This window comes from Garra rufa, chromosome 9 (assembly GCF_049309525.1).
Source record: "Garra rufa chromosome 9, GarRuf1.0, whole genome shotgun sequence".
Lineage (NCBI taxonomy): Eukaryota > Metazoa > Chordata > Actinopteri > Cypriniformes > Cyprinidae > Garra > Garra rufa.
Genome location: NC_133369.1, coordinates 9966505 through 9987117, shown reverse-complemented (window position 1 = coordinate 9987117; position 20613 = coordinate 9966505). Strand labels below are relative to the sequence as shown.

Sequence of the window (20613 nt, the reverse complement as noted above, 5' to 3'; positions counted from 1 at the left end):
TTTCATTTTACTCTTCAGGGGTTAACAGACCCAGATTGAGGTGGAAGTCATTGAGCAATGAACATTTGCATGTTTTAAAATTGTATCCTAATAGAATACAAAAGTTGGTAAGATTTTTTCAATGGTTTTGAAAGACCTTATGCTCACCAAAACTCCATTTATTTAATCACAAATACAGTAAAAACAGTATTATTGTGAAAAATTATTACAATTTACAGTAACTTTTCTACAGTAGTCAACATTTCAAGTGGATCAAAACCTTTCATCGAAGTTGTCCTAAGACCAAAACAATACCCGTTCTTGTCTTAGGACAACTTCAAATGTTGACTACTATATTTAATACGTTTTATGTAATTTATTCTTTTGATAGCGAAGCTGAATTTTCAAGAAACATGTCTTATGATCAGTGTTGTAAACCATTAATATTTAGTTCTATTTATTTGTATATATTATATATAGCATTTATTTGAAATATAATTCTTTTGTAATATTATAAATGTCTGTAGTGTCACTTTTAATCAATTTACTGCATCCTAGCTGAATAAAAGAAAAAAATCATGTCTTTGACAATACTGTATGGCATTTTTGGGAAGTGACTCAAAACAATCCACAGGACAATCTCAGAAATGGTCATTATTCAACACTAATGCATTAGTGATCCTTCAGTCATTCCTTGAAGCACATTTTTTCACTGTAGAGGGTTCTTGAGTATAGTATATTATAGTTTATTGGAGATAAAAACAGTTTTATGGGTTCTTCAGAGCAGTGCAGTGGTTTCTGGGTTCTTTACAGCACCAAAACTTTATTTGTGAAGCTTGAAAAGTTTTTTTCTGTGGCAAAGCCCTTTTTTGGTTTCTGTAATTTCATCATCATCTTCTGTAAATTTAACATTATTCTTATATTGCTACAGGGCTACAGATATGATTTCTCCAGTGTACGGTTCTCTGCACACAGCACTGGGCTTTCCAACCTAAACACAAAGATAGTATCATATTAACTACAGTTCTTATAACGCACAATGACCACATTTCAAAATTTTAGGGGATGCTGGGCAGTCTTAAAGCAGAGCCTAAAACTCGTCTCACCTTTTCCCGCTGATTAATTCTCTTGTACACAAATTCAGAGAAGGGTTTCCGTGGGATGTATCGTCCCGCACCCGGTTTTGTGAACAGTTGCCCGTTTTCATAAACCACTTTTCCCCCGGAGATTGTGACGACTGGAAGTCCATGACACAGCATTCCCTCAAAAATGTTATAGTCCACCGCCTGGTGGTGAGTCTTTGCTGAAATCACCCTAAAAACAACATAAGATACAAATAAAAACAAAAGACATTAATATGCAAGTTGACTTACTGAATTATCATATATAATGGCATTTATATGTAATGTAAATGTGTACATATAAATATATATACAGTTGAGGCGAAAAGTTGACATACACTTTGCAGAATCTGCAAAATGTTAATTATTTTACCAAAATAATACATTTTATTTTAATTTAGTACTGACCTGAATAAGATATTTGACATTAAAGATGTTTACATATAGTCCAGAAGAGAAAATAATAGTTTAGTAATTTATAAAAAAAAATGACTCCATTCACAAGTTCACATCTTTTCTTAACTTTCTGGTCCCAACAATGTTTTGGTTTTTCAGCATTTTTGTGTATTTGAACCCTTTCCAACAATGACTGTATTACTTGAGATCCATGTTTTCACACTGAGGACAACCGAGGGACTCATATGCAACTATTACAGAAGGTTCAAACGCTCAATGATTTCAGAAGAAAAAAATTATGTATTAAGTGCAATTGAATTTGAAGATCAGGGTAAATTTAACTTATTTTGTCGTCTGGGAAACATCTTCTGTAGCTTCTGAAGGGCAGTACAAAAAAGAAAAATCTACACATCTTCATCCTGTTTAAATGTTTACACCCTTGGCTCTTAATACATAGTTTTTCCTTCTGAAGCATCAGTGAGCGTTTGAACCTTCTGTAATAGCTGCTATTGAATCCCTCAGTTGTCCTCAGTGTGAAAAGATGGATCTCAAAATCATGCAGTCATTGTTGGAAAGGGTTCAAATACACAAAAAATGCTAAAACAACAAAAACAAAGAATTTGTGGGACCTGAAGGATTTTTTTGAAGAACAGAGAGCAGTTTAACTGTTCAGGACAAACAAGGGATTCATGAACAACTATTACTTTAAAAAAATCATTTAGGTAACAACACAGTATTAAGAATCAAGCGCATGTAAGCTTTTGAACGGGGTAATTTTTATAAATTCAGTTATTCAGATCAGTACTAAATAAAAGCTAACATGCATTTTGTATGATCCCTCTTATTTTGGCAAAATAATTAACATTTTGCAGATTCTACAGTTTTTCAGCCCAAATCTGTTGTTTCCCATATTCAGCTTTTTTTTTTTTACCATTCTATTGCTGTATCAGCGCAGCTCAAAGAATGAGCTCTGCATGGCCATCTGTCTCCCACACTGAGACCAACCAGCAAAAACAAGAGTTTTCCTATTAAGATGACAGCTGTCATCTTAAAAAGCTAATTTAGAAAGATAGTAAAAGTTATGGATTCCATCAATTGATATTGTGCAAAGGATACTAATTTTCATACTGTATTTGGCTTGACTGACAAACTTGTCTGTGCAAACGTTTTCATTAATTGATTTATAAATGAATAAAAATTGCATACCTTGTGCATTGTACCATTTCATGGCATGCATTTCATGCTTTTTATTGTTGCATCTATTATAATGCTGGGAAAGACAATAAACATTCCAGCATTTCAAAATGATGAATGCTATAGTCCCAAAATTGAGGGTAAAGGTTGTGCTGCTGGAAATATATTGCATAAAATATTGCTAACTCATTCTAATCCTCTGACAGTTTCTCTTTGCAGTTTCTTTCTGCAAAAGTTTTAATTTATGGTGCTTGTAGAAAAACACAGACTCCTTGGTTTGTAAAACGCTAATAAATGCACCTGACCGCACTTTCTAGATTGATGCTATATGAACTTTGGTAAAACTTAAATATGTAAAATTTTCAGTGTTATGCTTTATAAATATCACAGGTTGTCTCAAAAACTTTGAACACTGTCTGTGTGGCACTATGAAAATTCCCTATTTATATGTTAATGACCTGTCTAATGCTCAACCAATAGTGTGAGTTGGGGGTGGGGCTTGTCTGTTGATCATTGGCTGACAAGCGGCATGTTTGCAGTTTCAAATTTTTAACTGGTGGTAAATTATTTACTGTATTAATATTAATAAATCTAACAGCTTATTGAACATTGGTGGCTTGGTGCCTATGAATAATCTTTACAGGCGGTAAATAATGACGCTTTATACTAATAATTATCTGAAAGATGGATAATTATGCAATCTCACAGTTGAATTGCCTGTCAGTCCAATCAAATGTCAGGTTTATGCATATAAATTGGACAACTGCCTTGCTTTCCATGAATTTCTGCTAAGAACATAACATCCAGTTGACCCTAATTGTCTAATATGGACCCAGAAACGTCACTGGTCTCTTATTAGCGCATCTTACACAAGCGTTCAGCTCTGATTAACGCAGCGGTGCTGTGCGCTAAATTTCAGTACATTGCTCCTCGCTGCTTAACGCACATCAGCGGTTGGTTATTTGCCTAGAGGGAGCTAGCCCAGATTCACGGGGAAAAGGAGCAGTAACGTGGCCCAATTACATAAGACCCACGGCCGTCTGCTGTTTCCGTCCTCTCCTCTCATGCGTGCGCTTTACAAACGACGCGTTTGAGCAGGAAGAATGCTTGAGTTTCTCCATTTATGGTCACGTCTTTGCAACCAATCCGCTGTATTAATGTTTTGTCATGGCAACATCTGCCTCAGTACTTTCAGCACCTATAGAACCTGTATGACCCCATTCATGCAGAAACTTGCTTAACCTTCATACCAGGTATTTAAAAAAAAAACTACAGACATTTATGCATTTCAAAGCATTTTTAGCTATTTATTTCAGGTCCAAATATGTGACCTAATATAAGGACCCTCCAAAAACTGAAGTATATGGATTTCATTTTCTAAATACTGTATGCTCATTTCAGTTGAAGAACAAAAACATAGCAATTCATGTGATGTACAAAGCTCAACAACACTGCTGACTTATTCAATTACAAATAATCTCAAGCACTCATGAAATGAAGATATGTAAAAGTTAAAGCTGAAGCCCATGAAACGAGAAGGCTGGATTTTAAATTGTACAATCAAAACCTTATGCCACATTATTGCGTAACGTTAAGGCACTGATTTATCATGCAGAATGGTTCTGTTTTCTTTAAAGAAATTCAAGGAAAAACTTGATTTTTACATTTTCTGAGTGCTGCTTGCATGCTAAGTGCTTGTGCATGTGAAAAATCAAAACCGGCTTCATGCAACAGGCCTGCAGTCTTAATGATATTTTTTTTTTTTCTGTGGCTCAAGTGCCTCTTTCAATAAGTTTATGGGGCATTTTTTCCCTTTTTATTATCCACCAGGTGGAAATTATAAGTCTGATGATTTAGAAAAATTGAAGTACACATTTCCTCAAATAAGCTGCACAATTTCAGATATTTCAAATACTTCGCTTTAGCAGTTTGTTTAAATGCCAGACCCTTAAGTATGACTTGCTTCCTGACTTGCTTACTAGTAAATAGAGTGCTGCAGCTGTGACGTCAAAACCCAGAAGACTAATTCACCATAGTAAGATACCGTGAAAGGATTTTATATTGTGGCTTTACAGTTTAAAAGTAAAATAAGATCTGCTGTAAATCTAAACTGACAATACTTGAAAGGTTTACTCAACAGTGCAAATTACATACACTCATACTGAAAATGTGAATTGCAAAGCAGTTTTTTAATTTGTGTTATATTAAGTAACTAAATGTGTGCAGTTTAACTTTTGTCAAGTTACATTTACCACAGACTTTATTTTTTGTTGTTTTGAAATGGTGAAATAGTCTTTTGAAATAGATGCATAGCTGCAGCCCTCTGCTAAATGTATTTAAACTAGATTTTGAATTCGTATTGAATGTCTGGCAGTTCGAAATGTCTGCACAATGAACCAGGGCTCATTATTCATTAGAGCATATAAATGAGGTCACATGTAGTTTTCTAGGCTGCTGTGAGTTACCTGGTGGCCTTTGAGTCCCATATGACCAGGTCTGCATCTGAGCCTTTAGCAATTCTTCCTTTTCGGGGATAAAGGTTGAAGATTTTTGCTGCGTTAGTACTGGTGACAGCTACAAACCGGTTTTCGTCCATTTTTCCGCTGTGCTGGGAAAAATAAAAACCCAAATTGTGAGTTATTTTGGACGGTTGCTGCACCTCACTTCCAAGAATGAGAAAGTTATAGCTCAGCGTTACAGATAGATAGCTGGACAGAACGAGACAGTATCTGTGACTTTATTTAGTAGGTTACGTCTGTCTATTAAAGAGTGAATTAATGAAAACTAATGAGAAGTACTGACCACTCCCTTCTCCCATATTACAGACATCCTGTCTTCGACACCATTGACTCCGTTTGGGATTTTGGTGAAGTCGTCTTTCCCAAGAGCTTTCTGGCACACTGAGAATGTGCAGTTATCTGTTCCTGTTACACTTAGATCATCACTGTAAAATAATGCACATTATTATCTCATCATTTATGATGTTTTTAATATTATTTATTTTTTTAACTTTAATGAAATTATTAAAGTTCCTACATACTTGGCCAGCAGGTCCATCAGATATCCAGGGGTACTGGGGTCTGGTCTCAAAGGTGGGCCCATGACAAAACTAGCAGCATGAGCCCAATCCTTATGCCAATAGTGAGTGCCATCTATGCCCAGTCCAGCCGCAATGGGCTCTCCAAACACCACTCGACCTGATGAGAAACAGACAGTGTGATGAAGGATCAATACTGAGTGTTTGATAATCAAGTTTAGAAATGTAGAAATCAAGTAATATCGCCTCAAACGTGCCAAAATCAGCTCACATTTGCTGTGAATAGTAAGCTTTTCTTATTCCATCTCACGCACCGTTTCTGCGAGCATTAGCCACAACCTTCGCTGCAGATTTGCTCATGACGTGCACTACATAGAGCGGGCAGTTAGCAGCATGGGCGATTGTGATGGCACGCTGTGTGGCCTCGGCCTCCACTTCCTCTGGACGGCACATCTCGTGGCCCTCAGGACCCGTGATGCCCAGAGACAGCATACGCTTAGCACCCTGTGTTAGAAAACAAGCAAATCAATATTCACAGAAAATCAAATCTATACATGCTCTGTGAGAACAGCAATCAACTGTATTTCAGCAGCCTGCATCAGCATCAGATTTAGCAACTATAATATAAAGATTCTGAATAATATATAACATTTCTGAAGGAAATAACAAGCTTGTAAAGCAGAAAAAGTATTGTACACATTTATATTTTCAGAAGAAAACAGAAAGAGTAATGCTTGCCACAATGCTAACCATTTTATTCTCATAGCTTCATAAAATTACAGTTGAGCCACTGATGTCAGATGGACTATTTTACTACCTTTCTGGGCCTTGAACATGTCAGTTGCATTGCTGTCTATGCAGGGTCAGAAAGCTCGTTGACTTCATCAAAAATATCTCAATTTGTGTTCTAAAGAGTTTTTTGGGATTGGAACGACATGAGGGTGAGTAATTAATGACAGAATTTTCATTTTTAGGTGGACTATCCCTTTAAGTTCTTTTCGTGATATGTCTGAAGGGAGATCATTTTGACAATGTTGTTGTCTGTACATGAAAAACACCAATGAAAAACATTTCTGTTTTTAGATCAATCATTGTTATGTTCCTGAACTCAATAGGATTTTGGTTCTAAATTTCTCTGTGTCACCCTGTTCTGGTGCTTTTTAGGAATGGATAAACAATTTAATAGGTTAATTTGCATTTGCATAATTAGTGAAGGCAGGTATTAAAGTTTACCAAGAGGCTTTAAAAACCTGTAGTTTAATGGGTCCTGGGAAGAGAAAAGAGGAGGGAGAGACTGTGTGTGAATGCTAAGTGTAAGTGTGAATACTGAGAGACTATAGAGGGTTTGCATTTACGTCACAATTTGGTCAGTTACCTGCATGCGCTGCCATATTGACGATACTCGGATGTAAACCACAGCATGGACTGCACAGTTAATGAACTACTGAATACATTGTTCTGCTAATTTCTGCTGTCTAAACCATGGGGGGAAAAAAACTGTATGGAAACTGCAAAATCATATAGAGAAAAACTTATTAAGCAGGTAAGGGTGCAATATTTTGACAAACTGAAGTTAATAGGTGGTAAAGATACGTACTAGCAGTATTAATTAAGATATTAGCCTAATATTTCACCTACTTGACCGAAAATTATAAGAACAAACACGAATGTTGTCAAGATTCTTGCCCTGGAAATCCTGGTTTAGGAACCACAAAAACCTTTTATTTCTCAGAAAGTTTTTTCGCACTCTTCTGCTTGATTTGTTATCACTTTTGGCAGTCTATAGTAATCCAAATGTTTTTTCCGGTCTGACCAATTAGTACAGCACAAATCATGACAATAATTGACCATTTTCAACCGTAATAATCACCAAAATATGTGAGTTTTGTTCAGTTTAGTGGCATTGTTTACGTTCAGTGCCGCTGTGAAACCACTATGATTTGTGTCTTTAAGAATTCAGCTTAAGGTTTGTTTTCATTTAAGAGACACAGAGAGGAAGTATTTCTTTGAATCATATTAGTGGTGGGCATAGATTAATTTTTTTAATCTAGATTAAATCTTGGAATTAATCTAGATTAATCTAGATTAAAATGGCTAATTTGAATTCTGCTGAAGGCATTCAGAATATGTGTGCTACCCAAATAATGACTAAAAGTAAGTCTTTGAGAATGGTTTTCTCAAGCCAGGTGGCGCATTAGACCAGGCGCTCATCTCCTGTTTCCAAACTGCATCACAAACTGCTCAATAAAGCTGTTCTATGATAATTTGTTGATGAAAATAAATTATGTTCCATAAGATGTACTTGTGTTTACTAACTAACTAACAATGAAATTATTTTTTCTACCTATTAGATTGTTTTTTTTTTAACATCTACACCTACCCAACCCTAAACTTAGCCCTTACTGTAATAAAAAAACAGTATTATTGTTGTACAGTGTGATAAAAATATACATATACGTATATATATATCTATGGTAGCCAGTGTTTCCCCTACGTTTCCAGCTTTTGGGGGGTGGGGATACATGTTACACCGTACTTTTATTTTGACAGGTTGCCGTGAAGTTTCTGTGTATACAGTATGATATGATGCGAGTTTTCTCAAATGAAACGGTAAAAGTGACACTCACAGCAGTTTTGGAGATTGAGTTTATACATACAGCTAGGCAAACGGAACATACCGGATTCATATTAAAACGGTCTTTTTGCATTTCAGTTTTCACAGACACTAGTCCATATCGCGATTTGAATTAAGTGACAGACCAACATTTGATTTATGAATCCAAAAAACGACGAATTTACGTGGCATTTCGCGCTATAGTAGATTCGGTTTTAATGAATGCAGGACGACGCGATCCCGTCTGTGTTTTGGCGGAGGAGACGTAAACGCGCGACCATATTCTATAGTCTTTGGTATACATCCGCGTTAAACTATCAAGGTGAAAGTCATCATAGCTTGCATAGTTTAGACCCAGCTCCCAACCCAAATTTGAGAATAGATTAACGGCGATATTTTTTTTTATCGCCCGATAAGAGTCTCACGTTAACGCAGCACGTTAACGCCGATAACGGCCCACCACTAAATCATATACTTATCTTTTGAGAAACTAATGTTCCAGTACCTGAAGGAGAGCGGCCTCTCTTTAGAGTTGTTGTTTCAGATATGTGTTTTAGTCTTTGTCAAGTCTGGTCTTGATGTGTTTTATCCTACCTGAGGCTCTAACTGACTGATTTGTTACACCTTCTCTCCCTGTACATGATTTACATAGTCTTTTGGAAATAATGAAAAACATACAGTAGCTAGCCTTAAATCCAGCTTCATTAACTCATTTATGTATGTGGTGCCCTCCAGTGGAATCATATTTCATCATGTTTGTAATTGCCTTGTGATTTGTTCTAAGAATGCAAAATGTATTTCAAATAATGTTTATATTCATCAGAAATTGCAGAAATATCTACTTTTAGTGGTAAATCATAATAAACTGCTTCATTGAACTCTGACCAATCAAGACTAGCATGACACATCTGGTTCTTTCTAGGGCTTTTTGCCACATATTGTGCAACAGACAGTGTAAAAATAAATGTGGTCAGTAGCTGGTTATTATTAGTTTTATAACACAATCACATGAAAAATCATTCTTTGTAGAATATATCCTTGACCTTTTGACCAAATATAATTTGTAATATGTCACTTACTTAGTTTAAAGGCACAGGGCAGTTCTTGTGTAACATGGCCTGTTTGTTTAGGGCTTGATCAGCTTTGCATTCAAAGAATGATTTACAAGAAACACCTGCACACTGGTTTACTCTTAAATCATGGTGAAGTTTAACTCATGGAGTGAAAGAACAAAAAGCTTTGGGAAATTTCTATGCCAACAGATCAAACACTTATTTTTTTTGGTATGGAATGGATGGTTTTACTAAGAACATTTAACATCTATGAAAACTTTCCATTCCAAAAAATGTTCTTTATAGTTGAAAAAATTTAAATGTTCCTCACACTAAGAAAAAAATGTTCTTTTAAGAACGTTTCACTGAAATGTTCTTTGGGGAAATGGTGGTCCTTTTGGAGCCTTTAATTTTAAGACTGAATAATAAAGAAGATACTTTAACTAATAGCTACTCTTGCATACATAGCAGTCTGCTTAGAGAACCATCCAAAAGAGCTTCTGTCCTTCCATTAATTGTTCTCCCCTCATATCTGGCATCATGTTTAAAGTACCTTAAGGGGTTGTGTGTCATTTCAAACATAATTCCATGGTAGTTCCCAGAATCTGAATGGTAGCAAAGATGCAAACAAAATGCTAAATTAAAAATTTAAAGATGTAAATCTAAACTCAGTTACCTCTGCAATAAGGTCTCCATTCTCTGCATGGACTTGAGCTATTGCTCCAATCTCTTTACACTGGGCAAATACAGCATAAAGCTCATGGTCACGCAGCATGAAGACGTCTTTGTATGCCATGAACATCTTAAAAGAGTTGACACCTTTCTCACAAACAAGAGTCTCCATTTCCCTCTTGACCTAGAGAAAGTCACAGATTTATATGTTAGTGTTAATGATATATCATCACATTTACAGTCAGATAAAAATCCTATGTGATGACCTTAGTGCAACTTTCATAAATAAAATTTATGAAAAAATAGAAATTTATTTATTTCTAATTATATGGTAGTAGCCATACAGTGTCATCCCACCAGGTTACTGCCATATGAAGGGAGTAATCACAGCAGACTTTGGGGTCAGCCGTTGTTCTCCACCGCTCATAGGCTTCCAAGAGTGAACACCCCTTCTGTGGGATGACAAAGTCCAGGATCATGGTCGTGCCTCCTGCGACTGCGGCCTGTGGACACAAGGTATTATGTAGCAAAGTAAAGATGCGGAACATCAACAAACATGTTACAAATTAACTGTCTAGTTACATCTTAATCACCGTGGGTGATGACCTTTGACTACCCACAATTCTGTATAAACACCCTTTTTATGTCATTGTGTTTATTCATGGACTCTAATTTATTAACATGATCAAAACTTTGCTAAAAAAAACTGTTGCACACAATCCACTACACAACGTCTGATTGATAGCTCATACTTTTTAACAAGTAAAAGGCCTTTTAGTATAATTCTAAATGTTCACCTTCAGGTGTGAAATCTTTATCTTTATTTGATTATCAATATTTTTTGGAGGAACATTCATTTGTTCATCTCTCAATCATCAGTGTACTTTGCATTGCATTATATGTTATGCCCCCCTAAAAAAATAAACAAAAAATACAATACAATACAAATCACAAAACTAACTGAAAAAACATATTTCTTTTATATTTTGTACGGTTCTGGGTTAATAGTTTATGTATCAGATGACATTCAAGTGACTAGGCGTGTTTCCATTACAGATTTGCGCAAAAATTTGCCGATATTTTATAAATGTCGATTGGAAAGTATTGCGAAATAACTAGCTGCGTTTCCATTACCCCTTAAATTGCGCAAAATGAAATTGCGAATTGAAAATAAGCATAATGGAATTATTAAGCAACTGCGCAAAAACTCCCATATATCGCAAAAAAGTTTTTACGCTCGCACGAGGTGGTTTTTCAGGCAATTCGAAAAAGGAATGGAAATGGTTTTTCCACATTTACAGGTCACATTCGATTAAATATAGCCATATTCCCCCCAAAAATCCATTGCTATGACTTATTGTGAGAGGAAAAAATAAAATTTTAGTCGCATAACATCAGTTAATGGAAACTCCGTTATTTCGCAGTACTTCGCAGTAATCGACATTTGTAAAATATCGCCAGTTTTTTGCAAATCTGTAATGGAAAAGCGCCTAATGATGTGACTGAAACAATTTTTTTCCTCTCGCGATAAGTCATGGCTACGGATTTTTGTGGGATTTTTTTGCTATATTTAATTGAATGTGACCTGAAAATGCGAAAAAAAAAAAAAACGTTTCCATTGCTGTTTTGTGAAATATTCCTTTTTCGAATTGCCTGAAAAACCACCTCATGCAAGCGTAAAAACTTTTTTTTTCCGATATTTGAGAGTTTTTGCGCAATTGACGTGTTTCCATTAGGCGTATTTTCAATTTGCATTTTTCAATTTGCGCAATTTAAAGGGTAATGGAAACCCAGCTAGCCCAATATATAATATAAATATAAGCCCAAATACCACAAAAATCCATTGCCAATGCTTATCGCGAGAGGAAAAAGTAGGCGCATTTCCATTACAGATTTGTGCAAAACTTTGGCGATATTTTATAAATGTCCATTAAAAAGTAATGCTAAGTGATGGTGTTTCCATTAACCAATGTTATGCAACTAAAACGTATTTTTTTCCTCTCGCGATAAGTCATGGCAATGGATTTTTGTGGGATTTTGGCTATATTTAATAGAATGTGACCTGTAAATGCGAAAAGGCCGTTTGCTGTTCACTGTTTGCCAGATATTCCTTTTTCGAATTGCCTGAAAAACCACCTCATGTGAGCATAAAAACTTGTTTGCGATATATGGGAGTTTTTCCAGTAGGCGTATTTTCAATTCGCATTTTTCAGATTGCGCATTTTAAAGGGTAATGGAAACGCAGCCCAATATATAATATATATATAAATATAAGGCCAAATCCCCCAAAAATCCGTTGTCATGACTTATCGCAAGAGGAAACAATTACGTTTCAGTTGCATACCATAGGTTAATAGAAACCCCGTCATTTCGCAATACTTTCTAATCGATATTTATAAAATATCGCCAAAGTTTTGAGCAAATCTGTAATGGAAACACGCCTTATGTCAGTAGATGAAATGAAATGTTCTGATTCAAGCACAATGAGCTTATTTGCATTGCTCGGTGTGCAAGAATACTGTAAATTAGACACGGTAAAGAGGGGAAACTGGAAGGAAGGAACAATGAGTAATGCATTCGAGTGGGTAGATCAAAGTTGTACATTTACAACATTCAATAATGGATTTCCCCAGATGAGCAACTAACAAACATTACATAAATTAGAATTATAGTATCCTCACAATTATGCTCCTTCTTAGAGAAAAATGGTATCTGTGAGGATTTCCAGTCAGGTTTTAGACCGTATCATAACACTGAGACTGCTCTTATTAGAGTTACAAATGACCTGCTCTTGTCAACCGATCGTGGTTGCATCTCCCTATTAGTGCTACTGGATCTTAGTGCTGCATTTGATACTATTGACCACAACATTCTTTTAAATAGACTTGAAAATTATGTAGGCATTAATGGTAGTGCACTGGCATGGTTCAAATCGTACTTATCTGACCGTCATCAGTTTGTGACAATAAATGAAGAGGTATCATTTAAATCGCAAGTGCAGTATGGAGTACCTCAAGGCTCAGTACTAGGGCCATTACTTTTTACGCTTTACATGTTACCCTTGGGAGATATCATCAGGAAACATGGTGTTAGCTTTCATTGTTACTCTGATGATACTCAGCTCTATATTTCTTCACGGCCCGGCAAAACATACCAATTTGAAAAACTAACAGAATGGATAGCTGATATTAAACAATGGATGGCGAATAACTTCCAACTGTTAAATTCTGAAAAAACAGAAGTGTTAATTATTGGACCTAAAACCTCCATAAGTAATAACCTAAAACACAGTCTAATACTAGATGGCTGCTCTGTAAATTTGTCATCATCAGTTAGGTGTCCTTTCGATAGCAATCTCTCCTTTGAAAGCCACATTTCTAGCATTTGCAAAACTGCATTTTTCCATCTTAAAAATATATCGAAATTACGACCTATGCTATCAATGTCATTCATGCGTTCATGACCTCAAGGGTAGATTATTGTAATGCTTTATTGGGTGGTTCTTCTGCACACTAAATAAACAAACTCCAGCTGGTCCAAAATGCTGAAGCAAGAGTTCTGACTAGAACCAGAAAGTATGACCATATTAGCCCGGTTCTGTCAACACTGCACTGGCTCCCTATAAAACATCGTATAGATTTTCAAATCTTGCTAATTACTTATAAAGCCCTCAATGGTTTAACTCCTCAGTACTTGAGCGAGCTCCTATTACATTATAGTCTCTCACGTCCGCTGCGTTCTCAAAATTCTGGCAATTTGATAATACCTAGATTAGAATATCAAAATCAACTGCCGGTGGCAGATCATTTTCTTATCTAGCGCCTAAACTCTGGAACAATCTACCTAACACTGTTCGGGAGGCAGACACACTCTGTCAGTTTAAATCTAGATTAAAGACACATCTCTTTAACCTGGCTTACACATAAAACATTAACACATTCCTATAATTCAAATCCGTTAAAGGATTGTTAGGCTGCATTAATTTGGTCAACCGGAACCGAAAACACTTCCCATAACACCTGATGTACCCATTGCATCGTAAAAAGAATGGCATCTACGCTAATATTAGTCTGTTTCATTCTTATTCCGAGGTCACCGTAGCCACCAGACCCAGCCTGTATCCGGATCAGTTGGTCACTGCAGTCCCCCGGATCCAGTCCGTACCCAGCTTAGATCATGGATCACCACCTGGAGATGACTTCTATAGCCCTGAAAGTCAACCAGATGAGCTCCAGAGACGGATCATCAATAAAGACCTTGCCAACCTAGACGGCCATCGGCGCTACTCCACAGGAACCTGATGAGTTCTCTACAATCAGACATTGTTACAAACTGCTGATTTCGTCTGGCCAAAGGAGAACTGGTCCCCGACTGAGCCTGGTTTCTCCCAAGGTTTTTTTCTCCATTTCTGTCACCTGTGGAGTTTTGGTTCCTTGCCGCTGTCGCCTCTGGCTTGCTTAGTTGGGGACACTTTCCAGCGATATCCTATACTATTTGAACTGAACTGGATGATGATATCACTGAATTCATTGATGAACTGCCTTTAACTGAAAATTGATTGTTTACAATAATGCGTTACTTACACACTATTGTGCTGTTTAAATACTGTACAGTTGCTTTGACACAATCTGTATTGTTAAAAGCACTATATAAATAAAGGTGACTTGACTTGAATTATGAGACTATTGCAATGAATAGTTTTATAGGGGCTCCAGACAGTAACAATGTTTAATTAAAAAATGTTTATATTTTATTTCAAAATTTAACACAATTAATTCAAATGAGTTAAGGAACGATAACGGATGTGCAAAACGTATTTCATAAGTTGCATTTACCTTGGTACCAGTATGAAAGTCATCCACAGCTGTGGTGCCCATGAATGACAGCTCCATGTGTGTGTGAGTGTCTATTCCACCCGGCAGCACGAGTCTGTCTGTGGCATCGATGACCCGTGTGCCAGCTGCTACCTGCAGATCTGAGCCAACTGCACTAATAACTCCATCTTCAATATACACGTCTGCCATCTCAGAGAAATCCTCATTTACCACCTTCCCTCCTTTAATCAAAATCCGGCTTGGAGTCGTCATATTTTCTTTTGGATTACTAACGAATGCACAAACGATTATTAAAAAGAGTCCAAATTATGCTCTATAGATGAATTAGATTTTTTCAGTGAACATGCACAAACTCTATAGAAGCACTGTGTCTATCAGTGTTGGGTTAGAAGTGTGGTCTGCAAGACTGAATCTCTGTCTGTCTCTGGGTGCTTTTTTTTTTTTTTTTTAACTTACACCCATTTTATTGCGAAACCTGCCCAACCGACCTGTCCAGCCTGTTTTTGACTTGATGAGCATGATTTATCTGAGCTCAGTTCAAAAATCAATTCATCACTCCAAGTGTTTTCAGAAGCCACCAGGTTCTAAATTTTTTGAATAAACCTGTTCTCTTTAACATAATCTCCGTGTTGAACAAAAAGTGTCAGGATATCTTTAAAAGTTATAGAAACACGTGTTTTAACTCAATCAGTTAATAAGCGTAAAATCCTGCACGAAAATAAAGTTGCTAGAAAGCGACTTTTAGCCAAGAAAAACGATCAAGAAACTTTTTTAAAATGCAGTGTGCATACTAATACAAACACATACATCTTACAAGAAAAACAAGTGCATGGATAAAAAACAAAAAAACAAAAAAACAAACATTTATTTAACCAAATTAAAGTGAGCTTCATATATCTTTTTAGCTTTTCTGTTTCTAATATTATGCAAAGTTGTATCATATTGTTTAATTTATTTTATACAATGTTCACAATTTGGCTTAGCTTTAGCCCTTTTCTTTAGATGAATATGATATTTTCCAAGTAAAATAGGTTAATTAGTTGTGTAAGAAAAGAAATTGTATTTTTTAGAATCAATCTTGTACAAAAACAAACATGACATCATCAATTTCTATTTGTATTAATGTTCTAAACAAGCTAGAAATGAAGTTAGAGACATCTACTTATAAAATAATAACATCTACTTTTAAAATAATCTTGAGCATACACAATGAAGATGAAATCGCAGTTTCTTTAACAACACCACAAAAATCACAGTTGTTTTCCATATCCAGTTCGAACCGTTCAAATAATTATTTGTATAATATTTTAAAAGATACCAAAACGAACAAGATGTACAGTAGGTCTACATAGAAATAGTAAACATGCCGTTGTTTTAGTCGTGGTTAAATTCCCCCCGCCTCAAGATGGCGCCATTTACTTAGGATTTAAGTGTGAGGAACTTGAATCCCAAATGAACCTTCTTCCTCAACATTACCAACAAATATCTTGATATTTGCATGCTGTAATGAAGATATAGTCATCTGACAATCATTTTAAGGTTTTTAATGCAAAATGCATAATCATAATCAATGAGTATGTTTCTGGTGCAGTGTCGTTGACATGGTCTGTAATGTGCTATGCATCTTTATACAGTAGGAGCAATAAAGTAGGCTACTTAAACGAATGTCTTCCAGCTGTTTTGAAAGGCAAATTTGCCTCAGTACATATGCTTCAACATCCAACATCTTGACTCAAAGGTCACAATGGGACATTGATCAAAATTTGAATATAAATAAATGTTCAAAAGAGACATTTATCTGATAGAGTGTCTCTGTTTGAGTGGAATGATGTTCTGATGTTGAAGTCCTGATAACCTAACATGACCACTGCATCCATTTGAATATCCTTTTTGTTCTTCCTCGTCTTCCAAATGTCTAATTTGAATTGCAAAAATATTTAATTAAAAAAATCTTAGATTTGCCTTAGATTTCAGTGGAGTTATGCTGCTGCCTACTTAGCTATACAACTTGGAACATACTGTAGCTTAAAAACTACAATACACCTCTGATCAGATAAATACATGGTTTCACCCTGTTGTTCTGTTTTCCTTGGATATTTCAGCCATGAAACTGTTCATCACTCTGGTTCTCAGCATTCTTTCTTTCTCCACAGGTATGCTGTCATTTAGTTATACCAGTCAAAAGCTTTTGAACTGTAAGATTTTAAATATTTTTTAAAACTTATTTTAAAGCAGTCTCTGCTCACCAAGCATGCATTTATTTGATACATAGAACAGCAAAAACATTAACATTTTCAAATGTTTTTCTATTTGAATATATTTTAAAATGTGATTTCAAAGCTGAATTTTTAGCATCATTACTCAAGTCACGATCCTTCAGAAATCATTCTAACATTCTGATTTGCTGCTTAAAAATATAAATTATTGTTATTATGTTGAAAACAGCTAAGAAGATTTTTTTTTCAGGTTTCTTTTAGAAGAACAGCATTTATCTGAAATAGAAATCTTTTGTAACATTATAGATGTCTTTATCATCGATTTTGATCAATTTAAAGCATCCTTGCTAAATAAAAGTATTAATTTCTATTCTTTAATTCTTAATTTAAAATGTATTTACTTGTTTAAAAACTAATACATGAAATGAATGCATTTTATGTTTTATATGACATTTTCTATCTTTCAGTGCTTGCACTGAGATGTTACCAGTGCAAATACAAATACAATTCATCTGAAGAATGCAAACAAAATCTAACAAAGTGTCCTCTTCAGTGTGGCTCCGTCACCATATATAACAGTAAGCATTACAGAACTCTGAAAAATTCAGAAGTTAAAGAGTTTTTTTTTCTTTAAATATTTTCAATCATGTGTTTTTCAATTGTCTTTGTACTGTAGATGACAGAACATTAGATAACAGTAAAAAGAACTGCACAGATCCTGCCATGTGTGTTTCTGACGGCATACATTTTGAACAAAGCAAAATCTTTAATCCCCAATGCTGTGACACTGACCTCTGCACCACTGAAGAGGCGCCAGGTACAAAAACTATAACATTTTACAACGATAGCAGTAATCTCAGTAATGATTAGTCTCTGCATTGCTTTAACTACTACTCTTATTCATTCTTATCATAATCTGTATAGCATTGCCAAGATTTTCCATTGGGATGAAGTGTTACTCTTGTGACCTATTGAATAGAGACTGCTCTAAAATTGTGACTTGTTCAGATGACCAGAACAAGTGCTTCAGTGTAACAGGTGATTACAGTCTCCACATAAATTGCTGTTTCTTAATTCTTGCTTACTATTTTTTTTTTCTGTCATGTATGTCATAACGATCTCCTTTTTTTCCAGAAAGAATAACTGGCATAAAAACTAAAGGATGTGGGAACGACATTATCTGTGAGAACACAATATTAAATACTCTGGGGTCTGTAGTTGGTGCTGAGACGACATGCTGTGCAGGATTTCTGTGTAACAGTGGTCAGTGCTTGAAACAGAGTCTCCCGCTGCTGATGCCACTTCTTTCTCTCTTTTTCCTCTGAGATTCAAGTTCTCTGAATTTGTTTGTACTTTTTAGACATCTAAGACATTTTTGTTGTGAATGAAGTATGTTTCTATATAATCATGATGGTGCTGCTTTATTTGAATTTGTTTTACTTTCTCTGTATTGGTTTTGATAAAGGATAACCTTGGTTAATTATTGATAATTATTTCTTTCTTTATTTAAAATGATGCTGTCTTTTATTCTCTAGGGGGTAGATGGGGTGCACCTAGTAAATATTAAAAACAAAATATTAAGCTACTTAAATTATCTGTATATTTTATTTATTGTGCCTACATATCAACTATCTGTACACACTGGACGTGACAAAGTGACTTAAATCTGACCCTGGACCACAAAAACCAGTCATAATTGTAATTTTTTCGAAATTATTATCTGAAAGCTGAATAAATAAGCTTTCTACTGATGTTCGTGCAAAAAAAAAAATCGCCTTTAAAGTTGTCCAAATGAAGTTCTTAGTGATGCACTTTACTTAAAAAATAAGTTTTGATAAATTTACGGTAGAAAAGTTACCAAATATCTTCACTGAACATGATCTTTACTTACTATCCTAATGATATCCTAAAAATCGATAATTTAGACCCACTATGTATTTTTGGCTATGCTACAAATATACCGCAATGCTTCAGGCTGGTTTTGTGGTCCAGGGTCACGTCACACATATGAAAATACACCATAAAAATATGAATTATACAATCTAAACAAAGAGTGAAATAAAGCATTTTGAAACCTTTGTCATTTTATGCATTTGTTTTTTTCACATAACTGTCCTTCAGTTTTTTTTTGTGTTTTTTTTTCTTGCAAACATTCACGTGCTTGATTCTAAAGGAGATATCTAGCTCAGTGAGGAGCATGCTTGATGTGACCAAAGCAAAAACAAATCAAGGCAAATTAAGACCAATATCATTTGCAAACAGACTATTTTCACTACACAAATTTTAAAGGCTGAAAAGACTCGTTCCAAATCGACCAATCAGAATCAATATTCAAATGACGCAACGTCCGTCTTTGCTTGGGTCTAAATGAGGCCGAAGATGTAGGTACTAACAATCCAGGCTAATCAACTTTTAACACATTAGTGTGTTATCAAAGCTGGTTTTTGTTCAGACAACAGGTAAACATAAACTTAATATCGATAAAATACTAATTAATCAAGAGTCTGACAACAAGCTAGATTGGATGGTAGTGTAATAAATAAATTCTTTAAGTGAGTGTTAGGCGGAATGGAGCTTTCCATTCAGGTAAAAATTTTAATGGTCGGAGTCTTATATGATGTTGAGTGATTTATTCCTTTGTTTTATTGTATTGTCATGTTCTTTTGGCGATGGAAGAGATTATCCAACTTATTTATTTATTATCTCATAAGAGCGGGCGCGGCCATTGGTAAATTCTGTAGAGTCTGGCTTCGGGTCTCATCCGCTGTGCAAATCAGCTTGTTTTGCTGCTTGATATTGCAAATTGATGTGTCTTAGCATATTATTTTAATGTATTACCTCAATTATGAACACACTGGTTTATAGTGCAAACATTTTTACTGTTTACTGCACGTTGTTATTATTCTTCTCATTATTTTCCTATAGCGGCTAATGAACCGGATGTCTCGCCCATAGGCTTACTTCTACGTTGAAGAATGAGATGGATAATGCTCCATCAAAATATATAAAAATCAAACTACTGTATTTTTTGTTTTATAGGCCTTGAAAAAACTCACTTATTGGAGAGATTTACTGTGGTTTGTATGGCCACACGAGGGTGCTGTTTGTCAAGATAGGTTAATACATTAGTTAATTCGGATGTTCAGCTCTCACATATTGAGGAGTCTTTCCTACTATGCAGTTGTTCCCTTTGAACGCTGGAAGTTTTAAAAAAAATATAGTATGCTTTTCGTGTAATTTAATGGCCAGACGTGTTCAGAGATGTAATCTGTATTAATTATGACTCAATTATTTACACAATGGCAAGAACATGAACAGGGTGGATCGATTTTACATGAAGGGTGTCTACTTGTCAGTGGCTTTTTAAAATACAGTAGTCCACATTTGAAGTGAATAAAAAGTGAATCAAAGTTGACAAGAATGGGTATTGTTTTAGGATTTGATGAAAGGTTGATACACTTCAAATGTTGACTACCAGTGTTGTTGGTCACACAAAA

The 20613-nt window shown here is 35.3% G+C and overlaps 1 protein-coding gene across 1 annotated transcript; it reads right to left on the bottom strand.

Annotated features, from left to right (window-relative positions):
• Nucleotides 1-709: 709 nt before the first annotated feature.
• Nucleotides 710-15289, bottom strand: LOC141342160 (dihydropyrimidinase-like). The gene is made up of 9 exons (XM_073846555.1): nt 14901-15289; nt 10410-10568; nt 10070-10249; nt 6042-6231; nt 5731-5887; nt 5493-5634; nt 5156-5298; nt 1086-1293; nt 710-970 (listed from the first exon to the last, which is right to left on the bottom strand). The coding sequence occupies exons 1-9, from the start codon at nt 15150-15152 to the stop codon at nt 905-907; spliced, it is 1497 nt and encodes a 498-aa protein (XP_073702656.1). The 5' UTR covers nt 15153-15289; the 3' UTR covers nt 710-904.
• Between the last annotated feature and the right edge of the window lie 5324 nt (nt 15290-20613).

Bases quoted from the DNA above. Each gene is read 5' to 3' on its own strand.
- LOC141342160 (XM_073846555.1), bottom strand. From the start codon at position 15,152: ATGACGACTCCAAGCCGGATTTTGATTAAAGGAGGGAAGGTGGTAAAT. The intron at 6,232-10,069 runs GTAACTGAGTTT...TTTCTAACACAG, and splicing joins ATGGAGACCTTATTGCAGAG to GGTGCTAAGCGTATGCTGTC. The intron at 5,299-5,492 runs GTCAGTACTTCT...TATTTTTCCCAG, and splicing joins TAATATGGGAGAAGGGAGTG to CACAGCGGAAAAATGGACGA.